Consider the following 20,003-nt stretch of genomic DNA (forward strand, 5'->3'; position numbering starts at 1 on the left):
GCCAATTTTGCGTTCAAACGTTGCTCCCTCCCTGCACCCAAACAGAGGCTTTCCCACACATACGGGGTATCGGCATACTCAGGAGAAATTGCACAACAAATTTTGTGGTCCATGTTCTCCTGAGACCCTTGTGAAAATAAAAGTTTGGTTCCAAAGTAAATTTTTTGTGAAAAAAGTAAAATGTTAATCTCTTTATCGCTTCATTGGGGGACACAGGTAACCATGGGTGTATGCTGCTGTCGCTAGGAAGCTGACACTAAGCAAAAAAGGAAAATAGCTCCGCCTCCACAACTTACTGTCTGTAGGAGGAAGACCTGGATCTGATCCCAGATCCGTCTTTTCCTTTTCAGGTCACCTGTTGTGTTTTATTATTTTTTCCCTCTGTCTTTCAGGTTTCTTCATCTTCTGGGTAGCAGGGTGTAATTTCTCACCCTGTTTTCCCACACTTATGCGAATGAGAGAGCAGTGTGGTGTCACCTGCATTTCCCACTCTCGGACCCACAGGCATGACTTTATTCCCTGTCCCCCTTACGGGTTTTTCAGGGTGATTCCCAGTGGCCAGTCCTTGCCTTTTCCCCTCCTCACCCCTCTCCTCAGAGAGGGCTGAGATGAAGATGGTGGTCACCAGTGGTGGCCTCCCCCCTTCTTGTGTAAGGGGTTGTTGCCGTCTTCTGCACTTCTGGAGACAGTGCGGGAAGGAGGACCCTTTTCTACCAGTGACCATCATCCATCCGAGTGCTCCTGATGATGTCTTCGTCAGTGAAGAGTGATTTGGGACTCCCCTTTCCAGGTATGTCCTTTTCCTCTGTCCCCGGAAGCTACCTGCCTGCCTCACTGTTTACCCGCGAGAGGAAGCCGCACAGAATATGGCGCCATTGAACAGCTGCCGCCATTTTTTCTTCATCCGGCTAGTGCTTCGTTAACGCCATTTGCCGGTCCTGTCACTGCGGGTGCCGAGGAGTCGCAGCTAATTCCAGGTCCTCTGTTAATTTAGTCCCCGGCTTTGGGCCTTCTCCCAGACTCTGTGTAGCCACATCCTCTTACTGGGCCCCGGGCCAATCAGAGGTCGCCTTCCGCTTAGTCATGCCCCCTTACTGGAACCTTGGTCAATCAGTGCCGCCCCCTCCGTTGAGCGCTTATTTAGGACTAAGGAGAGAGTATGTTTTTTTCTATTTCTCTCTCCCGGTCACCCGAGACACTCCCCCCACTTGACATGTCTCTGCCTGCTAAGCGTGTGAAGATTCGTCTGTCCCCATCTACTTCCATTTCCAAAGGGCACAGCAGGCGACGTGTCTCTGTATGAAAAGCGTGTGAACAAACATGCATCTGTCTATCGACTTCTGGCTTCAAAGGGCACAGCAGGCGTCCATCACTAACCTGCACTGGATCTGGGGGACTCTGTTATCTGGTAGGACCAGCCCAGACTGGTGATTTTCTTGCTTTACAAGGGCTTAGCTCTCCCCAGCAGTAGCCCTAGTCCCTCTCTTATGCCTAATCTTAGAGAGGCCCTTTCCTGCCCTTATAATCCACGATGCCTGTGCCATCTGTAAAAGAGAAGTGACATGCAGGCCAGTCTTAGTTTAGATAAATGTGCAGAATCCCCTATTATGATCTACTAGTGTCTCGCTTGTCTTCCAAGACAGTCTTTTCTCTACCGAACAGTGCATCTCTTAGGAATTCTACGAATAGACAGATTGAATCCTTGGCAAAGTCACACTTTGAAGCAGCTGGCGCCTCCTCTATCCCATACTTGCCTCCACCTGGGTGGTAAAATCCATGTCTGCCTGGGCAAGAATGTTTCGTCAGGGTATTCTAGCGGAAGTTCCTCCGGATGAGATGGCAGATCTGGCAGATCAGATTGTTTATGCCGGCAAATATCTAGTGACTGCTTCCTTTGATGCGGATGATTGCTCCGCCAGAGCAACCAGCTACATCGTTGCTATATGCCGCATTCTCTGGCTGAAAGCGTGGAAGGCAGATCCACCGTCAATAAAGTCCCTCACTGGCTTTGTCTTCCAAGGCTCTAGACTTTTTGGGTCCAGGCTGGATCAAACAATTTCAGCTGCCACCGACGGGAAAAGCACCTCCCATCCCCGGTTCATGTCTCAACTTCATTTTAATTGGACAAGGTTCAATCTCGAGAGAGATGGTGACATCCGGCTACAAAATCGACTTTTCTTCTTCCCCAGGAAGACGATTCCTTCTGTCTCGCCCGCTAAGACATACGTCGCAGGTCCCGGGGATTCTTCAAGCCGTCTCTTCCCTACCATGCACAGGAGTAATCGTACCCATCTCCAGGAACGAATGTTTTTTCGGGGTTCTACTTTATTCTTTTCATAGTCCCAAAGAAAAACGGATCACTCAGTCCGATTTTGGACCTCAAGCGATTGAATTGTCACATTCGGATCTGCAATTTCAGGATAAAGTCCCTACGTTCGGTAATCGCTTCCATGGAAACGGGAGAATTTCTTCACATTTCTGTTTCTGTTCAGCATCAGAGGTTCCTACAGTTTGCGATCCAGGAGGATCTTTATCAGTTCACGGCCCTTCCTTTCGATGTGGCCTCTGCCTCCAGACTATTCACGATGGTCATGGGCAGCGGTCATGGACACCCTTCGCTCCAAGGGGAATCTCCTAATTCCTTACTTCCTTCTGCACGATCTTCTGATCAAGGGGCCGCACCGCGGAGACTGCGGACAGAGTCTTGTCTGAACTCTCTGGTCCATCTCTGCTATCAACAGAGAGAAGTCCTCCCTGACCCCAGCTCAGCACCTGGTGTTTCTGGGTATAAAGTTCGACACGACCAAAGACGTGTCTTCCTTCCAAAGTAGAAGTTTTCATCCCTCTGCTAGGGGATCCGTACTGACTTTTAAATCAGATAATTTTTATTAACAGTAGTCAAGTTGAAAAACAGGCACAAGTGTGTCAAAAAGGAGAATAAACATGATTACAAAAGTTTTTGAAACAGTCCCCAGTCCCCCCCTTACCTCCCCCCTCCCTTAACCCCTTCACCCCAAAGCCTGTTTTCACCTAAGTGACAGGGCCAATTTTTACAATTCTGACCACTGTCACTTTATGAGGTCATAACTCTGAAACGCTTCAACGGATCTTGGTGATTCTGACATTTTCTCGTGACATATTGTACTTCATGAAAGTGGTAAAACTTCTTCGATATGACTTGCATTTATTTGTGAAAAAAAACAAAAATTTGTCAGAAATTATGAAATATTAGCAATTTTCAAACTTTTAGTTTTTATGCCCTTAAATTAGAGAGTTATATCACACAATATAGTTAATAAACAACATTTCCCACATGTCTGCTGTACATCAGCACAATTTTGGAAACATAATTTTTTTTTGTTAGGGAGTTATAAGGGTTAAAAGTTGACCAGTGATTTCTCATTTTCTCGGTCTCCCATGATAGCACTACGGAGAGAGGGGATCCGCCCTTCAGGGACAGGAAACCTACAGATAAAAGGGCGGTACCTCTCCCTCGCATCAGTTGGTTTCCTGTCCCTGAACAGGGAACCTCTTTCCGGTGGTACCTGTATGAAGACCGATGGACCGGGACCGGGCGGTCGAGTACCGGCAGCGAGGAGGCTCCTGCCGCGGCTTGTCCGGCTCCCGAAGCCGCCACCGCTGGAACCGAGGGGTTCTTCAGGGTGAGCGGAGGGAGAACGCCGCCGACTCTGAGAGAGGAAGGGGCGCTGGATCACCCGGAGCTTCTGTGCCGACAAGCGCACGCTCCGGGTGTACTAAGATGGCCGCCGCTCCGGAAATGCGGCAGGACTTCCGGGTCATCGCCGCGCGCATGCGCGGTAGCTTCTCTTCTTCCTGGACGTGACGCAGGACCGGAAGTGCGGGGGAACGCCGGAGGTGGCGCCAAATACAAATAGGGAGATGGTGCACACACAGTTGTCGCACCATCTCCCTGTAAATCATGGAGGACAGCGATCCACAGGAGCTGCAGCCTAGGCAGCAGCACCACAAGAAGACAGACCCTAAGAGCGCTAGGAGTGGGTCTAGCAGCCGTTCTACACAGCGCAGCAGGTCTGCTGCGAAGACTAGTTCACCTCCTCGGGAACCTTCCATTCCAGACCCAGGGCCCCCTCCAGAACCGGTACCTGCCTGCACGTCCGAATGGTGAGTGATCTTCGTGAATGTATATATTATAATAGGGCTCCCTCTTCTCCCTTAATAGGGAAAGAAGAAGCTGGAGAAAAGGAAAAACAAATCCTGCCCCATCTGTGACAAAGCTTTACCAGTAGCCTGGGACAAAAAGCTTTGTAAATCCTGTATCCAGCGTGTGCTGTGTGAGGAGACTCCCGACTTTGCATCAGAGCTAAAAAATATTATTAGATCTGAGGTTCAGAATGCTGTATCTTCCTCCAAAAAAGGAAAAGATAAAGTAAAGGAAACAGTACAATCCCACTCTGTCCGATCCTCATCTGATGACGCAGATTCGGATGACTCTGACTCCTCGCTATCCTCCTCCGAGGAAGATTCAGGCCGACATTGTTTTCCTCTCGAGGAAGTGGATGCCTTAGTAAGAGCTGTTAGGGCTACTATGGGGGTGGAGGAGCCTAAACCTGACAAAACAGCCCAAGATGTTATGTTTGGTGGCTTGGGACAAAAAAAACGGAAAACCTTTCCTTTAAATCCCAATGTCCAATCCCTAATTAAAAAAGAATGGGAAAAACCTGATAGGAGAAACTCTTCAGTACCCTCGCTTAAAAGAAAGTATCCCTTCGAAGATGACGCATCCACTTCCTGGGATAAGGCACCAAAGTTGGATGTAGCGGTGGCAAAAGCCTCGAAAAAATTTGCGCTCCCGTTCGAGGACATGGATTCCCTCAGAGACCCTTTAGATAAAAAAGCAGACACATTTCTTAAAGGGGCATGGGAGTCGGCTGGGGGTAGCTTGAGGCCTACTGTTGCGGCTACCTGCACCTCCAGATCTCTGATGGTATGGATCGATCAATTAGAGAGTCAAATTAGAGACGGGCTACCCAGGAATAAATTACTGGATTCTATCCCTGCAATCAGAGCAGCAGCAGCATTCCTGGCGGACTCCTCGGCAGACTCCGTACGGTTAACATCTAAGGCCGCTGCTCTCTCCAATGCAGCCAGAAGAACCTTATGGCTCAAAAGCTGGCCTGGGGATCTCCAGACAAAGCTAAAGCTATGTTCTATTCCGTGTGAAGGAAATTTTCTGTTTGGAGAGACCCTGGATGACATTCTCCAAAAAGCAGGAGACAAAAAGAAAGGGTTTCCAAATTTGGGCCCAGCCCCATTCAGGCAGTCCTTTCGGAATCGGAGATTTTTCCGCTGCAGACCCCCCAGGGAGCAGAATAAATGGGAAGAAGGCAGGAGAAGGGATAGAGGTTACCTCTTTGGCAACACCTCTCGTGACAAAAAACCCGCCAAATGACATTGTGCCTACGGTAGGGGGAAGACTCACATCTTTCCTTCCCGCTTGGGAGAAAATATCCAACAACACCTGGATTCTAAACATCATACAGTACGGTCTAAAAATAGATTTTATTTCTTTTCCTCCCCGGAAGTACATAGAAACGAAAATAAGATCTTCAGTGGCAGAACAAGCAGCTTTAGAGAAAGAAATCATTTCCCTACTGCAAAAATCTGTAATTCAAGAAATCCCTCCTCAGGAAGTAGGAGAAGGGTTTTTCTCCCCTCTTTTTTTAGTACCAAAACCCGACGGGTCCTTTCGGACCATTATAAATCTAAAAAACCTGAACAAATACGTAAAAAATTACAAATTCAAAATGGAAACAATAAAGTCCACCATAAAAATCCTGTTTCCGAATTGCTACATGGTCGTGATAGACCTAACCGATGCATATTATCATGTGCCCATCCACAATCAGTCTCAAAAATTCCTGAGATTGGCAGTTTCCATAAAAGGACAATTAAGATTTTTTCAGTACAGAGCTCTTCCGTTCGGAATCTCTATAGCCCCTCGAATATTCACGAAGGTAATAGCGGAAATGATGGCCCACATAAGGGAACAAAATATATTAATAGTCCCTTACCTAGACGACTTTCTCATAGTAAGCAACTCGGCCCAAAGTTGCAAAGAACAGAGGGACCGGGTAATGACTATCTTGACGGACTTGGGGTGGCTCATAAACTTAAAAAAATCAAAGTTGGAACCCTGTCAAGTACAGGAGTTCCTAGGTCTGACATTAGACTCCCGAGTCCAAGAATGTCGGCTTCCAAACCCCAAAAAAGACAGCATATTAGCTATGATAACGCGAACTTTTCACCATCCTTCCATGACTCTAAGGAGAGCAATGTCGCTACTAGGCTCTCTGTCCTCATGCCTACCAGCGATACCCTTCGCACAGTTCCACACAAGAGAACTTCAGTGGCACGTACTCGAATGGCAGTCAATACTAAAGGACAACTTGGAAGGTCAAATCACCCTGAATTCCTCAGTTATTCATTCCCTTCGTTGGTGGGGGGAAACCCAAAACTTATCAAAGGGAGTTCCTTGGGTGACACAAATATCCCGGGTGATAACAACCGATGCGAGTCCCACAGGGTGGGGGGCTCACATGGGGGACAGAGTTGCTCAGCGAACCTGGTCAGTCCAGGAACTATCAGCATCCTCAAACCAAAAAGAACTTTGGGCAGTACTTCAAGCTCTTCTTTCTTTTCTGACCTATATTCGGGGACATCATGTCCGAATCTTTTCGGACAACAAAGTGACTGTAGCGTATATAAACCACCAGGGAGGAACAAGGTCTCGGGCACTCATGAGTTCTTCAGCCAAAATTTTCAACCTAGCGGAAGAAAATCTACTATCCCTCTCTGCGCTACACATTCAGGGTTCAAACAACGAGAGAGCAGATTACCTGAGTCGGTCTCAGTTAAAACAAGGCGAATGGTCTCTAAACCAATCCATCTACGATCAGATCACAAAAATGTGGGGAGCACCGACAATAGATCTATTCGCCAATCACAAAAACAAAAAAGTGAACAAATTCTGCTCACTGAACCCGGTAGGGAATCCACAGGCTCTAGATGCCTTTATGATTCCGTGGACCCAAAAATTAACGTATGCCTTTCCTCCAACTATTCTGATCCCGGCAGTCATTCGGAAAGTCAGAGAGGACAAAACGAAAATGATCCTCATAGCCCCGTTCTGGCCAAAAAGGACGTGGTTCTCCTGGCTGAGGATGCTTTCGGTCTCGGACCCATGGGTCCTGCCGAATATACCAGACCTTCTACATCAAGGGCCGATCTTCCACCCACAGGAATCGAACTTACATTTGACAGCCTGGTTTTTGAACGGAGACTATTAAAAGAAAGAGGTTTCTCGGATAATTTAGTTACCACGTTGTTAAAAAGTAGAAAACCCATCACTACTAAAATATATGGGAAAACTTGGAAAAAATTTCTGTCCGTCTCCAAAGTAAAAGTCCAAGATGGGCCCTCAATTCCTAAAATACTGGAGTTCCTACAAAAAGGTCTGGAACAGGGGTTGTCGGTTAGTACTCTTAAAGTACAAATGGCAGCTCTAGGAGCACTCTATAACCATAATATTGCGGCCAACCCATGGATAATTAGATTTGTTAAGGCGGTGACAAGATCAAAGCCATTAGTCGCTCCGAAAGTGCCCTCATGGGACTTAAATTTAGTCCTCTCGGCGTTAACGGGTCCTCCATTCGAACCCATAGAGACGATTTCCATTAAAACTCTATCACTTAAAACCATTCTCTTGGTAGCGTTAACATCCGCACGCAGAATAAGTGACATTCAAGCCTTATCCTCTAATCCACCCTTCACCAAAATATTAGATGATAGAGTCACTCTTAGACCCGACCCGGCCTATTTGCCAAAAGTGGCATCAAAATTCCATAGGTCACAAGAAGTCTCCCTGCCATCCTTTTGTCCAAACCCAAAAAATGAGAAAGAGCAGAACTTCCATAATCTAGACGTCAGAAGGTGCCTAATCCAATATTTAGATTCCACCAGAGAGTATAGGAAGGAAGGCTCTCTGTTTGTCTGTTTTCAGGGTCCCAGAAAAGGATTCCGGGCATCCAAGGGTACTTTGGCGAGGTGGATAAAGGAGGCGATAGTCCTGGCATATTCATCCTCGGGGAATGAGATCCCAGATGGTATAAGAGCACATTCCACAAGAGCAGTAGCTACCTCATGGGCTGAGAGGTCAGAGGTATCAATAGAGCAAATCTGTAAAGCGGCCACCTGGTCATCACCATCGACCTTTTTTAGACACTATAGATTAAATCTAGCCTCTGTGTCTGACTTAACCTTCGGACGAAGGGTTCTCGAGGCGGTGGTCCCTCCCTAAGCTTAGTCTCTGCAATTCTCTCCGTAGTGCTGTCATGGGAGACCGAGAAAGTCGTAGTTACTCACCGATAACGGTGTTTCTCGGAGCCCATGACAGCACTCGCTTATTCCCTCCCATCACGTGTGCGGTGAGCACCTTTAATTACATATAATTTATATACTGTATATAGTTTGAGTATAGGCACGGGGTTCCTCTTTTAAGAAATGTTGTAATATGATTTTTTCTCTGTTGTAAACTAACCTGGAGGTCCTCCGATGCTATGTAAACCAACTGATGCGAGGGAGAGGTACCGCCCTTTTATCTGTAGGTTTCCTGTCCCTGAAGGGCGGATCCCCTCTCTCCGTAGTGCTGTCATGGGCTCCGAGAAACACCGTTATCGGTGAGTAACTACGACTTTTGCAACAAAATTTGCAAAACCATTTTTTTTACGGACCACCTCACACTTGAAGTGACTTTGAGGGGTCTATATGACAGAAAATGCCCAAAAGTGACACCATTCTAAAAACTGCACCCCTCAAGGTACTCAAAACCACATTCAAAACGTTTATTAACCCTTCAGGTGCTTCACAGGAATTTTTTGAATGTTAATTTTTTTTTTAAACATTTAACTTTTTTTTCACAAAATTTTTACTTCAGGTCCAATTTGTTTCATTTTACCAAGGGTAACAGGAGAAATTGGACCACAAAAGTCGTTGTACAATTTGTCCTGAGTACGCCGATACCCCATATGTGGGGGTAAACCACTGTTTGGGCACGTGGCAGAGCTCGGAAGGGAAGGAGCGCCATTTGACTTTCCAATGCAAGATTTGCTGGAATTGAGATCGGAGCCCATGTCACGATTGGAGAGCCCCTGACGTGCCTAAACAGTGGAAACCCCCACAAGTGACACCATTTTGGAAAGTAGACCCTCTAAGGAACTAATCTAGATGTGTGGTGAGCACTTTGAACCTCCACGTGCTTCACAGAAGTTTATAATGTAGAGCCGTAAAAAAAAATTCTTATTAATTTTCACAAAAAATGATCTTTTTGCCCCCAATTTTTTTCCCCCAAGGGTAACAGGATAGTAACATAGTAACATAGTTAGTAAGGCCGAAAAAAGACATTTGTCCATCCAGTTCAGCCTATATTCCATCATAATAAATCCCCAGATCTACGTCCTTCTACAGAACCTAATAATTGTATGATACAATATTGTTCTGCTCCAGGAAGACATCCAGGCCTCTCTTGAACCCCTCGACTGAGTTCGCCATCACCACCTCCTCAGGCAAGCAATTCCAGATTCTCACTGCCCTAACAGTAAAGAATCCTCTTCTATGTTGGTGGAAAAACCTTCTCTCCTCCAGACGCAAAGAATGCCCCCTTGTGCCCGTCACCTTCCTTGGTATAAACAGATCCTCAGCGAGATATTTGTATTGTCCCCTTATATACTTATACATGGTTATTAGATCGCCCCTCAGTCGTCTTTTTTCTAGACTAAATAATCCTAATTTCGCTAATCTATCTGGGTATTGTAGTTCTCCCATCCCCTTTATTAATTTTGTTGCCCTCCTTTGTACTCTCTCTAGTTCCATTATATCCTTCATGAGCACCGGTGCCCAAAACTGGACACAGTACTCCATGTGCGGTCTAACTAGGGATTTGTACAGAGGCAGTATAATGCTCTCATCATGTGTATCCAGACCTCTTTTAATGCACCCCATGATCCTGTTTGCCTTGGCAGCTGCTGCCTGGCACTGGCTGCTCCAGGTAAGTTTATCATTAACTAGGATCCCCAAGTCCTTCTCCCTGTCAGATTTACCCAGTGGTTTCCCATTCAGTGTGTAATGGTGATATTGATTCCTTCTTCCCATGTGTATAACCTTACATTTATCATTGTTAAACCTCATCTGCCACCTTTCAGCCCAAGTTTCCAACTTATCCAGATCCATCTGTAGCAGAATACTATCTTCTCTTGTATTAACTGCTTTACATAGTTTTGTATCATCTGCAAATATCGATATTTTACTGTGTAAACCCTCTACCAGATCATTAATGAATATGTTGAAGAGAACAGGTCCCAATACCGACCCCTGCGGAACCCCACTGGTCACAGCGACCCAGTTAGAGACTATACCATTTATAACCACCCTCTGCTTTCTATCACTAAGCCAGTTACTAACCCATTTACACACATTTTCCCCCAGACCAAGCATTCTCATTTTGTGTACCAACCTCTTGTGCGGCACGGTATCAAACGCTTTGGAAAAATCGAGATATACCACGTCCAATGACTCACCGTGGTCCAGCCTATAGCTTACCTCTTCATAAAAACTGATTAGATTGGTTTGACAGGAGCGATTTCTCATAAACCCATGCTGATATGGAGTTAAACAGTTATTCTCATTGAGATAATCCAGAATAACATCCCTCAGAAACCCTTCAAATATTTTACCAACAATAGAGGTTAGACTTACTGGCCTATAATTTCCAGGTTCACTTTTAGAGCCCTTTTTGAATATTGGCACCACATTTGCTATGCGCCAGTCCTGCGGAACAGATCCTGTCGCTATAGAGTCCCTAAAAATAAGAAATAATGGTTTATCTATTACATTACTTAGTTCCCTTAGTACTCGTGGGTGTATGCCATCCGGACCCGGAGATTTATCTATTTTAATCTTATTTAGCCGATTTCGCACCTCTTCTTGGGTTAGATTGGTGACCCTTAATATAGGGTTTTCATTGTTTCTTGGGATTTCACCTAGCATTTCATTTTCCACCGTGAATACCGTGGAGAAGAAGGTGTTTAATATGTTAGCTTTTTCCTCGTCATCTACAACCATTCTTTCCTCACTATTTTTTAAGGGGCCTACATTTTCAGTTTTTATTCTTTTACTATTGATATAGTTGAAGAACAGTTTGGGATTAGTTTTACTCTCCTTAGCAATGTGCTTCTCTGTTTCCTTTTTGGCAGCTTTAATTAGTTTTTTAGATAAAGTATTTTTCTCCCTATAGTTTTTTAGAGCTTCAATGGTGCCATCCTGCTTTAGTAGTGCAAATGCTTTCTTTTTACTGTTAATTGCCTGTCTTACTTCTTTGTTTAGCCACATTGGGTTTTTCCTATTTCTAGTCCTTTTATTCCCACAAGGTATAAACCGCTTACACTGCCTATTTAGGATGTTCTTAAACATTTCCCATTTATTATCTGTATTCTTATTTCTGAGGATATTGTCCCAGTCTACCAGATTAAGGGCATCTCTAAGCTGGTCAAACTTTGCCTTCCTAAAGTTCAGTGTTTTTGTGACTCCCTGACAAGTCCCCCTAGTGAAAGACAGGTGAAACTGTACAATATTGTGGTCGCTATTTCCTAGATGCCCAACCACCTGCAGATTTGTTATTCTGTCAGGTCTATTAGATAGTATTAGGTCTAAAAGTGCTGCTCCTCTGGTTGGATTCTGCACCAATTGTGAAAGATAATTTTTCTTGGTTATTAGCAGAAACCTGTTGCCTTTATGGGTTTCACAGGTTTCACTTTCCCAGTTAATATCCGGGTAGTTAAAGTCCCCCATAACCAGGACCTCATTATGGGTTGCAGCTTCATCTATCTGCTTTAGAAGTAGACTTTCCATGCTGTCTGTTATATTTGGGGGTTTGTAACAGACCCCAATGAGAATTTTGTTACCATTTTTCCCTCCATGAATTTCGACCCATATGGACTCGACATCCTCATTTCCTTCGCTAATATCCTCCCTTAAAGTGGACTTTAGACAAGACTTTACATAGAGACAAACCCCTCCTCCTCTCCGATTTTTACGATCCTTTCTAAACAGACTGTAACCCTGTAAGTTAACTGCCCAGTCATAGCTTTCATCTAACCATGTCTCGGTTATTCCCACTATGTCAAAGTTACCTGTAGATATTTCTGCTTCTAGTTCTTCCATCTTGTTTGTCAGGCTTCTGGCATTTGCGAGCATGCAGTTTAGAGGATTTTGTTTTGTTCCAATCTCCTCGCTGTGGATTGCTTTAGAAATGTTCTTACCTCCCATCTGAGGATAAATTGGACCCCAAAAGTTGTTGTGCAATTTGTCCTGAGTACGCCGATACTTCATATATGGGGATAAACGATCTGACAGACAAGCTTAGGTGGCTTTCCGGCGCCTGCTCTCAGCAACTCTCAGCAGGCGCCGGCTAGCCATGTCATTTCATGACCCGGAAGGAGTACGGCGGCCATCTTGGATCCGGGGACTCCTTCCGGGTCACCGGAGCAACGCGATCTCATCGCGTTTCTCTGGTGGGAGAGCGCAGGGAGCCCCCGTCCCTGCTCGATCCCCCTCTATGCTGCTGTCACTACTGACAGCGGCATCAGAGGGGTTAAATGCCCGCGATCGGCGCTACCGACGATCGTGGGCATTGCTGCGGGGTGTCAGCTGTCATATACAGCTGACACCCGCACCCGCTCAGCGCGAGACCGCGGTGATCGGTGCGCCGTACTAGTACTGCTGCTGGCACAAATGCAGTGCCGGCAGCGCAGGACTAGTACGGCGCGTGTCGCGAAGGGGTTAAAGCCTCTATAAACAACAATAGGACAATAGCATACATAATAGCATTACATAATAAAGCCACATTCCCTTGGAATCAGTTCCTCTCCATACACGGTTTCCGAAGTGTTTCAAAGGTTTTCACACTTTTCCTTTTTTCATAAATACCCTATTCCATATTAATAACCATATCAGACTATCTATAAAATTCCTGCAGAGTCGGCAGTACCTCACTCAACCAGTGCCTGGCAATTAGCTTTTGCGCAACATACAATAATCTAGCTATGGCCACTTTATGATGATTTGGAACTCGGATCTCTTCCACATATCCCAAAATATATATCACAGGATCTCTTTCAATTGCACAGCCATACGATTTTCCAATTGCTTCTCCCATATCCAACCTGTATGAATTCAATCTTGTACATTGCCATAACATGTGTAGAATCCCATATAATAATAGAGGACACGACACTCAAGGTTTGTAGGAGGTGCACAAGTTAGGTATCCAACCCATCAATCATATAGAATAAATTACTTGGCACTCAAGAGATAGTCTTTGCAAGATAAAACGTGAACAATTAGTTTATTAGGTGCATCCAGTTCCACATAAATTGAACGTTTTCAGTCTAATCATAAGACCTTCATCAGAAAGGTTATTGAGTACTGTCAGAGGGTATAGAAGGCGAGCGCTGTGGGAGGCGAACTAACCGCAGGAGCAGAAGCGCTGTAACGCCGGAGGACGCCGGCACCGTGCTGTGGAGGCTGCGAGACTCCCAGCCCCCCCCCCTTTCCCCATCTTTAGGCCTCTGAAGCAATTGCAGCCTAATTCTTGGCTGTTTCTTTCCCCAAACAAGGTCTCGAAATATAGAGTTAATGGTGTGAAACCAATTTCGGGGCAACCAAACGGGGGAATTATGCAATACATACAATAATTAGGGCATAAAAATTATTTTAATTACCGTATTTTCTGGTGTATAAGACGACTGGGCGTATAAGACGACCCACAACTTTTCCATATAAAATATGGAATTTGGGATATGCCCGCTATATAAGACGGGGGTCATCTTATACGCCCAATCATCTTATACGGCGTGTGGTTCCCAGGGTCTGGAGGAGAGGAGACTCTCCTTCAGGCCCTGGGATCCATATTCATGTAAAAAATAAAGAATAAAAAACATGGATATACTCACCCTCGGATGGCCCCTGGCTCACAGCGCTGCTAGGGTCTCCCTCCGTTCCTAAGGAATGCTGAGAGTGAAGGACCTTCGATGACGTCGCGGTCACATGAGCGGTCATAAAAATGTTGCGGAAAAATCTCACACGAATCCGCAACGTGGGCACATAGCCTTAGGGTTAGGGTTGGAATTAGGGCTAGGGTTGGAAATAGGGTTAAGATTAGGCTTGTGGTTAGGGTTATGGTTAGGGGTGTGTTGGGGTTAAGGTTCTGGTTAGGGGTGTGTTGGGGTTAGGGTTTGGATTAGGGTTAGGATTATGTTTAGGGTTGGGATTAGGGTTAGGGGTGTGTTGGGGTTAGGGCTGTGGTTAGGGGTGTGTTGGGGTTAGGGTTGCTATTAGGGTTATGGCTAGAGTTGAGATTATGGTTAGGGGTGTGTTGGGGTTAGTGTTGGAGTTAGAATTGAGGGGTTTCCACTGTTTAGGCACATCAGGGGTCTCCAAACGCAACATGGCGCCACCATTGATTCCAGCCAATCTTGCGTTCAAAAAGTTAAATGGTGCTCCCTCCCTTCCGTGGTTTACCCCCACATATGGCGTACCAGTATACTCGGGACAAACTGGGCAACAACTATTGGGGTCCAGTTTCTCCTGCTACCCTTGTTAAAATAAAAAACTGCTTGCTAAAACATCATTTTTGAGGAAAGAAAAATTATTTTTTTATTATCACGGCTCTGTGGTATAAACTTCTGTGAAGCACTTGGGGGTTCAAAGTGCTCACCACATATCTAGATAAGTTCCTTTGGGGGTCTAGTTTCCAAAATAGGGTTACTTGTGGGGAGGTTTTACTGTTTAGGCACATCAGGGGCTCTGCAAATGCAACGTGACGCCCGCAGACCATTCCATCAAAGTCTGCATTTCAAAACGCCACTACTTCCCTTCCGAGCCCCGACGTGTGCCCAATCAGTAGTTTACCCCACATATGGGGTATCGGCGTACTCAGGACAAACTGGGCAACAATTATTGGGGTCCAATTTCTCCTGTTACCCTTGTGAAAATAAAAAATTGCTTGCTAGAACATCATTTTTGAGAAAAGAAAATTTTTTTTTTTATTTTCACGGCTCTGCGTTGTAAATTTCTGTGAAGCACTTGGGGGTTCAAAGTGCTCAACACATATCTAGATAAGTTCCATGGGGGGTCTAGTTTCCAAAATGGGGTCACATGTGGGGGAGCTCCAATGTTTAGGCACACAGGGGCTCTCCAAACACGACATGGTGTCCGCTAACGATTGAAGCTAATTTTTCATTCAAAAAGTCAAATGGTGCTCCTTCCCTTCCAAGCCCGGCCGTGTGCCCAAACAGTGGTTTACCCACACATGTGAGGTATCGCTGTACTCAGGAGAAATTGCCCAATAATTTTTAGGATCCATTTTATCCTGTTGCACATGTGGAAATGAACAAATTGGGGCCGAAATAATTTTTTTTGTTAAAAAAAAAAAGTACTTTGTCATTTTTACGGATCAATTTGTGAAGCACCTGGGGGTTCAAAGTGCTCACTATGCATCTAGATAAGTTCCTTGGGGGGTCCGCTAACGATTGGAGCTAATTTTTCATTCAAAATTCAAATGCCGTCCCTTCCTTTCCGAGCCTTGCTCTGTGCACAAACAGTGGTTTGTGACCACATATGAGGTATCGGTGTACTCAGGAGAAATGGGCCAACACATTTTAGGATCCATTTTATCCTGTTGCTCATGTGGAAATGAACAAATTGAGGCTAAAAGAAATTTTCTGTGAAAAAAAAGTACTTTTTCATTTTTACGGATCAATTTGTGAAGCACCTGGGGGTTCAAAGTGCTCACTGTGCATCTAGATAAGTTCCTTGGGGGATCTAGTTTCCAAAATGTGTGCTCCAATGTTTAGGCACACAGGGGCACTCCAAACGCGACATGGTGTCCGCTAAAGATTGGAGCCAATTTTTCATTGAAAAAGTCAAATGGCGCTCCTTCCCTTCCGAGCCCTGTCGTGCGCCCAAACAGTAGTTCCCCCCCCCCCACATATGGGGTATCAGCGTACTCAGGACAAATTGTGCAATAACTTTTGGTGTCCAGTGTCTATTTTTACCCTTGGGAAAATAAAAAAATTAATGCTAAAAGATCGTTTTTGTGACTAAAAAGTTAAATGTTCATTTTTTCCTTCCATGTTGCTTCTGCTGCTGTGATGCACCTGAAGGGTTAATAAACTTCTTGAATGTGGTTTTGAGCACCTTGAGGGGTGCAGTTTTTAGAATGGTGTCACTTTTGGGTATTTTCAGCCATATAGACCCCTCAAACTGACTTCAAATGTGAGGTGGTCCCAAAAAAAATGGTTTTGTAAATTTTGCTGTAAAAATGAGAAATCGCTGGTCAACTTTTAACCCTTATAACTTCCTAGCAAAAAAAAATTTTGTTTCCAAAATTGCGCTGATGTAAAGTAGACATGTGGGTAATGTTATTTATTAACTACTAGATTGTGACCCGATTCTAACGCATCGGGTATTCTAGAATATGCATGTCCCCGTAGTATATGGACAATGATGATTCCAGAATTCGCGGCAGACTGTGCCCGTCGCTGATTGATCGAGGCGACCTTTATGACATCATCGTCGCCATGGCAACCATTATGACATCTACGTCGATACTGTGCCTGTCGCTGATTGGTCGAGGCGAATTCGCGGCAGACTGTGCCCGTCGCTGATTGGTCGAGGCAACCTTTATGACATCATTGTCGCCATGCTGTGTCTGTCCCTCATTGGGACGGCCTCGACCAATCATAGACGCGGGATTTCCAGGACAGACAGACAGACGGAAAAACCCTTAGACAATTATATATATAGATTTTTTGTCACATAACTCTCTCGTTTAACAGAATAAAAATTCAAAATTTGAAAATTGCGAAGTTTTAGCCAAATTTCCATTTTTTCCACAAACACAAAAATTATCGACCTAAATTTACCACTAACATGAAGCTTAATATGTCACGAAAAAACAGTCTCAGGACCGTTGAAGCGTTCCTGAGTTATTACCTCATAAAGGGACACTGGTCAGAATTGCAAAAAACGGCCAGGTCATTAACCCTTATCCGGCTGAATAGGTACAATTGTAACTATTCCGTTTTAAAATTGCAATAACTTTTTTTTGAAAAGACGTAGAGGGCTGAAATTTCGTGACATCTCTACATTTTTGGTCCAGAATATATTGGCCAAATTTCAATAAAATATCTCCACCCGCTTCCGAGATAAGGGGTCGAGATCTTTTTGCATCCATAACAAGCTGCATAGGTACAAATGTACCTCATATATTTTGAATGAAGATAATGCAAGGGAAAAAGCATAAATTTTTTTTTAATGATAATGCTATTTAACTATTATAAACAAGTAAAAAACTGTTCATTTACATTATAAAAGAAAATGTAAGAAACTTTTTTTTATTGATTTTCTTTGCAAGTAATGCATGTTGGCTTTGCTACAGAGTGTTCATCGCAAATGGGTTTCACACAAACCACACAAGACTTTCTAGTCTTGCGTTGTTTTCGCCTCAGGTCTCTGCAGACATAGCAACTACCAACAACAGGGGAGGGTCCACGACTACCATGAGGTATTTTGGGGCCAGCTGCTGGCTGCGATGCTACCACAATGCATCGTCCAAGCACCATTTCTACTGCACCTTGAAGAAAATGGTTTCTCATTATCATTTTGTTTGTACTACGATCTTCAATTGCAATCATACACAGCTGATTTGCGAGATCTTTCAGGAACTTTCTTCGTTGATCCTTTGCCCTGAAGCTTGGATTGTGTTCTCTGTAGATGATGTAGGATGCTAACCCACTGACATCAATCATATTGTAGAAAAATACCAAAGTCCAACGTGATGTTCGTCGTTTCACAGTGTACTCTCCCAACATTTTATCCATAACATCAACGCCACCTTTTGTTATGTTGTAGTATTTTATTATCTCTGGCTTGGCTGCTAGTGTCTCTTCAACTTCTCCCGTCATGTGCATAGATGATAGAAGCACGACTGATTTGTTCTTCTTTGGTACATATGAACAGACTGTTGCATCATGATTGTAGGCAAAATTTGTCGAGTATACAGGCCTTTCTTTGGCAGGCTGCATGTTGTTAGGTAGGAACCTTTTGTTTTTTCTCACTGTACCAACTAGTGTCATGTTCCAGGAGTTCAATACCTTAGCTAGTTCCATGGTTGTAAAGAAGTTATCGGTGGTGACATTTCTTCCAGAGCCTTTATACGAGCTCACTAGGTCCAATACTGTTCGTTCTCCAATGTTTACTTGTCGAGGACCATCAGTTGGTTTCCCAGTGTAGAGCTGACCTTGTAAAGGGTAGGCATTTGATGAGTCACAAGCCCAGAAAATCTTTATGCCATATTTAGCTGGTTTTGAAGGTATATACTGGGTAAATTTAGTATGACCTCTAAATGGAAATAATTGCTCGTCGACGGTGATACAATGATATGGCTTGTAGGCTCTCTCCAGATTACTGTTCAGCATTGTCCAGATGTCCCGTATTGGTGCAGCTTTATCTGTTTGCACACGTTCTGCACGTGTATTTTCGTTGTCAAACCTGATAAATCTGAGTATCATCTTGAAGCGGTCACGAGACATGGCTGCACGTATAAGAGGCAGAGCAGCAACATTCCACATTTCCTCCAGATTCTCTTTGTTGGCTCTGTGCACACCAGCAGCAATCAGTATGCCCAAAAATGCATGAAGTTCAGTTTCAGTAAATTGCTTGAATGTTTTTTGTGGTGGCCGTTTGGAAGAATCAGGAAAACGTTGTACCAGTTCGTTGTTGTAAGCATCACAAACTCTCTTGGCCTTTCGATTCGTTTCCCGTAATATGATGTCACACATCTCGGGAGTCATGATGGACTTGAATAGCTCTTTTGCTGTATATAGGTTGCTGATTGCTGCAGGGCCACCTCTTTGTCGTAGGACATTACGAGATTTTGTTTGTGCATTTGGCAGTGGATTACTGCACCATTGAGTTTCATCCTTAGCAGTCCAAATGTCGCCTGCACTTTGAGGCACAGAATCATCCTCAACACTTTCGTCTGATTCGTATTCATTTTCATGCTCTATGACCATTTCTTGTTCAATGTCTGAATCTTCTTCAGTAACATCCACTTGTGGTACATAGTTTTCATCATCAGATGGAACATATGGTTCATCCTCATGCTCAGAATCAGATTCTTCTAGCATTCGCATTATTTCGTCAGACGTAAATCTGTAAATATGAAAAAATGTAAAATAAATAATTTTCCGAAATACTACATTATTGGCTTTTCACAAAATTATACTAACCTGCAAACACGTTTTCTTGGATTATGGCGGAAACTAGATCCAGCATTACTATCACTCATGATGACTTGCTAGATGAATTTTGGCTTCGTATTTTGTGCTGAATATAAATAAAACATCGTAAAACAATATGTAGATACTAATTATTATCCATTTTTCGTATAAAAATTATACCTATAGTGATAAGTTTCATACAAAATATATGTAAGCCAAGTCCAGGCTGAAAGACAATTTGACTGTTCTGTCCCCACATAATGAGAATAAAGGTATAACTGGCTGTTAGATGCTGTGAGACTTTCCTACCTTCGTTTCCAAGAAATTGAAGACTTCACAAGCCTAGAAATGTGTGCTCACAGCAATGAGATGAACAGCAAAATGGCTAATGAGAGGAGGGAGGCAGGAAGACAAGTAGAAGCCACTCCCAGTTTGAATTAACTTAATTGACAGCAACATAAGTGAGCAGTAACAACACTGAACAATAGATATCAGCATAACATTTGTAGCTGAATGAACTTTAGTTTCTGAAACCAAGTAAAGTCTTCCCACAGTGGAGGTATATGTGAAGGTACAATTGTACCTATGCAGCCTGTTAAGGTTGTAAAATTATGCAGCCTGACAAGG

At 44.2% G+C, this 20,003-nt stretch overlaps 1 protein-coding gene across 8 annotated transcripts in view; it reads left to right on the top strand.

Moving 5' to 3' along the window:
• ANKS1A (ankyrin repeat and sterile alpha motif domain containing 1A) overlaps nucleotides 1-20,003 on the top strand; it is a 322,349-nt gene that overhangs the window by 170,247 nt on the left and 132,099 nt on the right. Inside the window, exon 1 of one of the 8 annotated variants that reach the window (XM_069756614.1) lies at nucleotides 6,228-8,200. The exons of the other annotated variants lie outside the window; for them this stretch is intronic. Coding sequence (XP_069612715.1) covers nucleotides 6,341-8,200 — 1,860 coding nt within the window. The 5' untranslated portion in view covers nucleotides 6,228-6,340. Of the gene's footprint in view, nucleotides 1-6,227; nucleotides 8,201-20,003 lie in introns of those variants that run through there. 8 annotated transcript variants of the gene reach the window in all.

The sequence above is a fragment of the Ranitomeya imitator genome, chromosome 3 (genome assembly GCF_032444005.1).
Source record: "Ranitomeya imitator isolate aRanImi1 chromosome 3, aRanImi1.pri, whole genome shotgun sequence".
Classification (NCBI taxonomy): domain Eukaryota; kingdom Metazoa; phylum Chordata; class Amphibia; order Anura; family Dendrobatidae; genus Ranitomeya; species Ranitomeya imitator.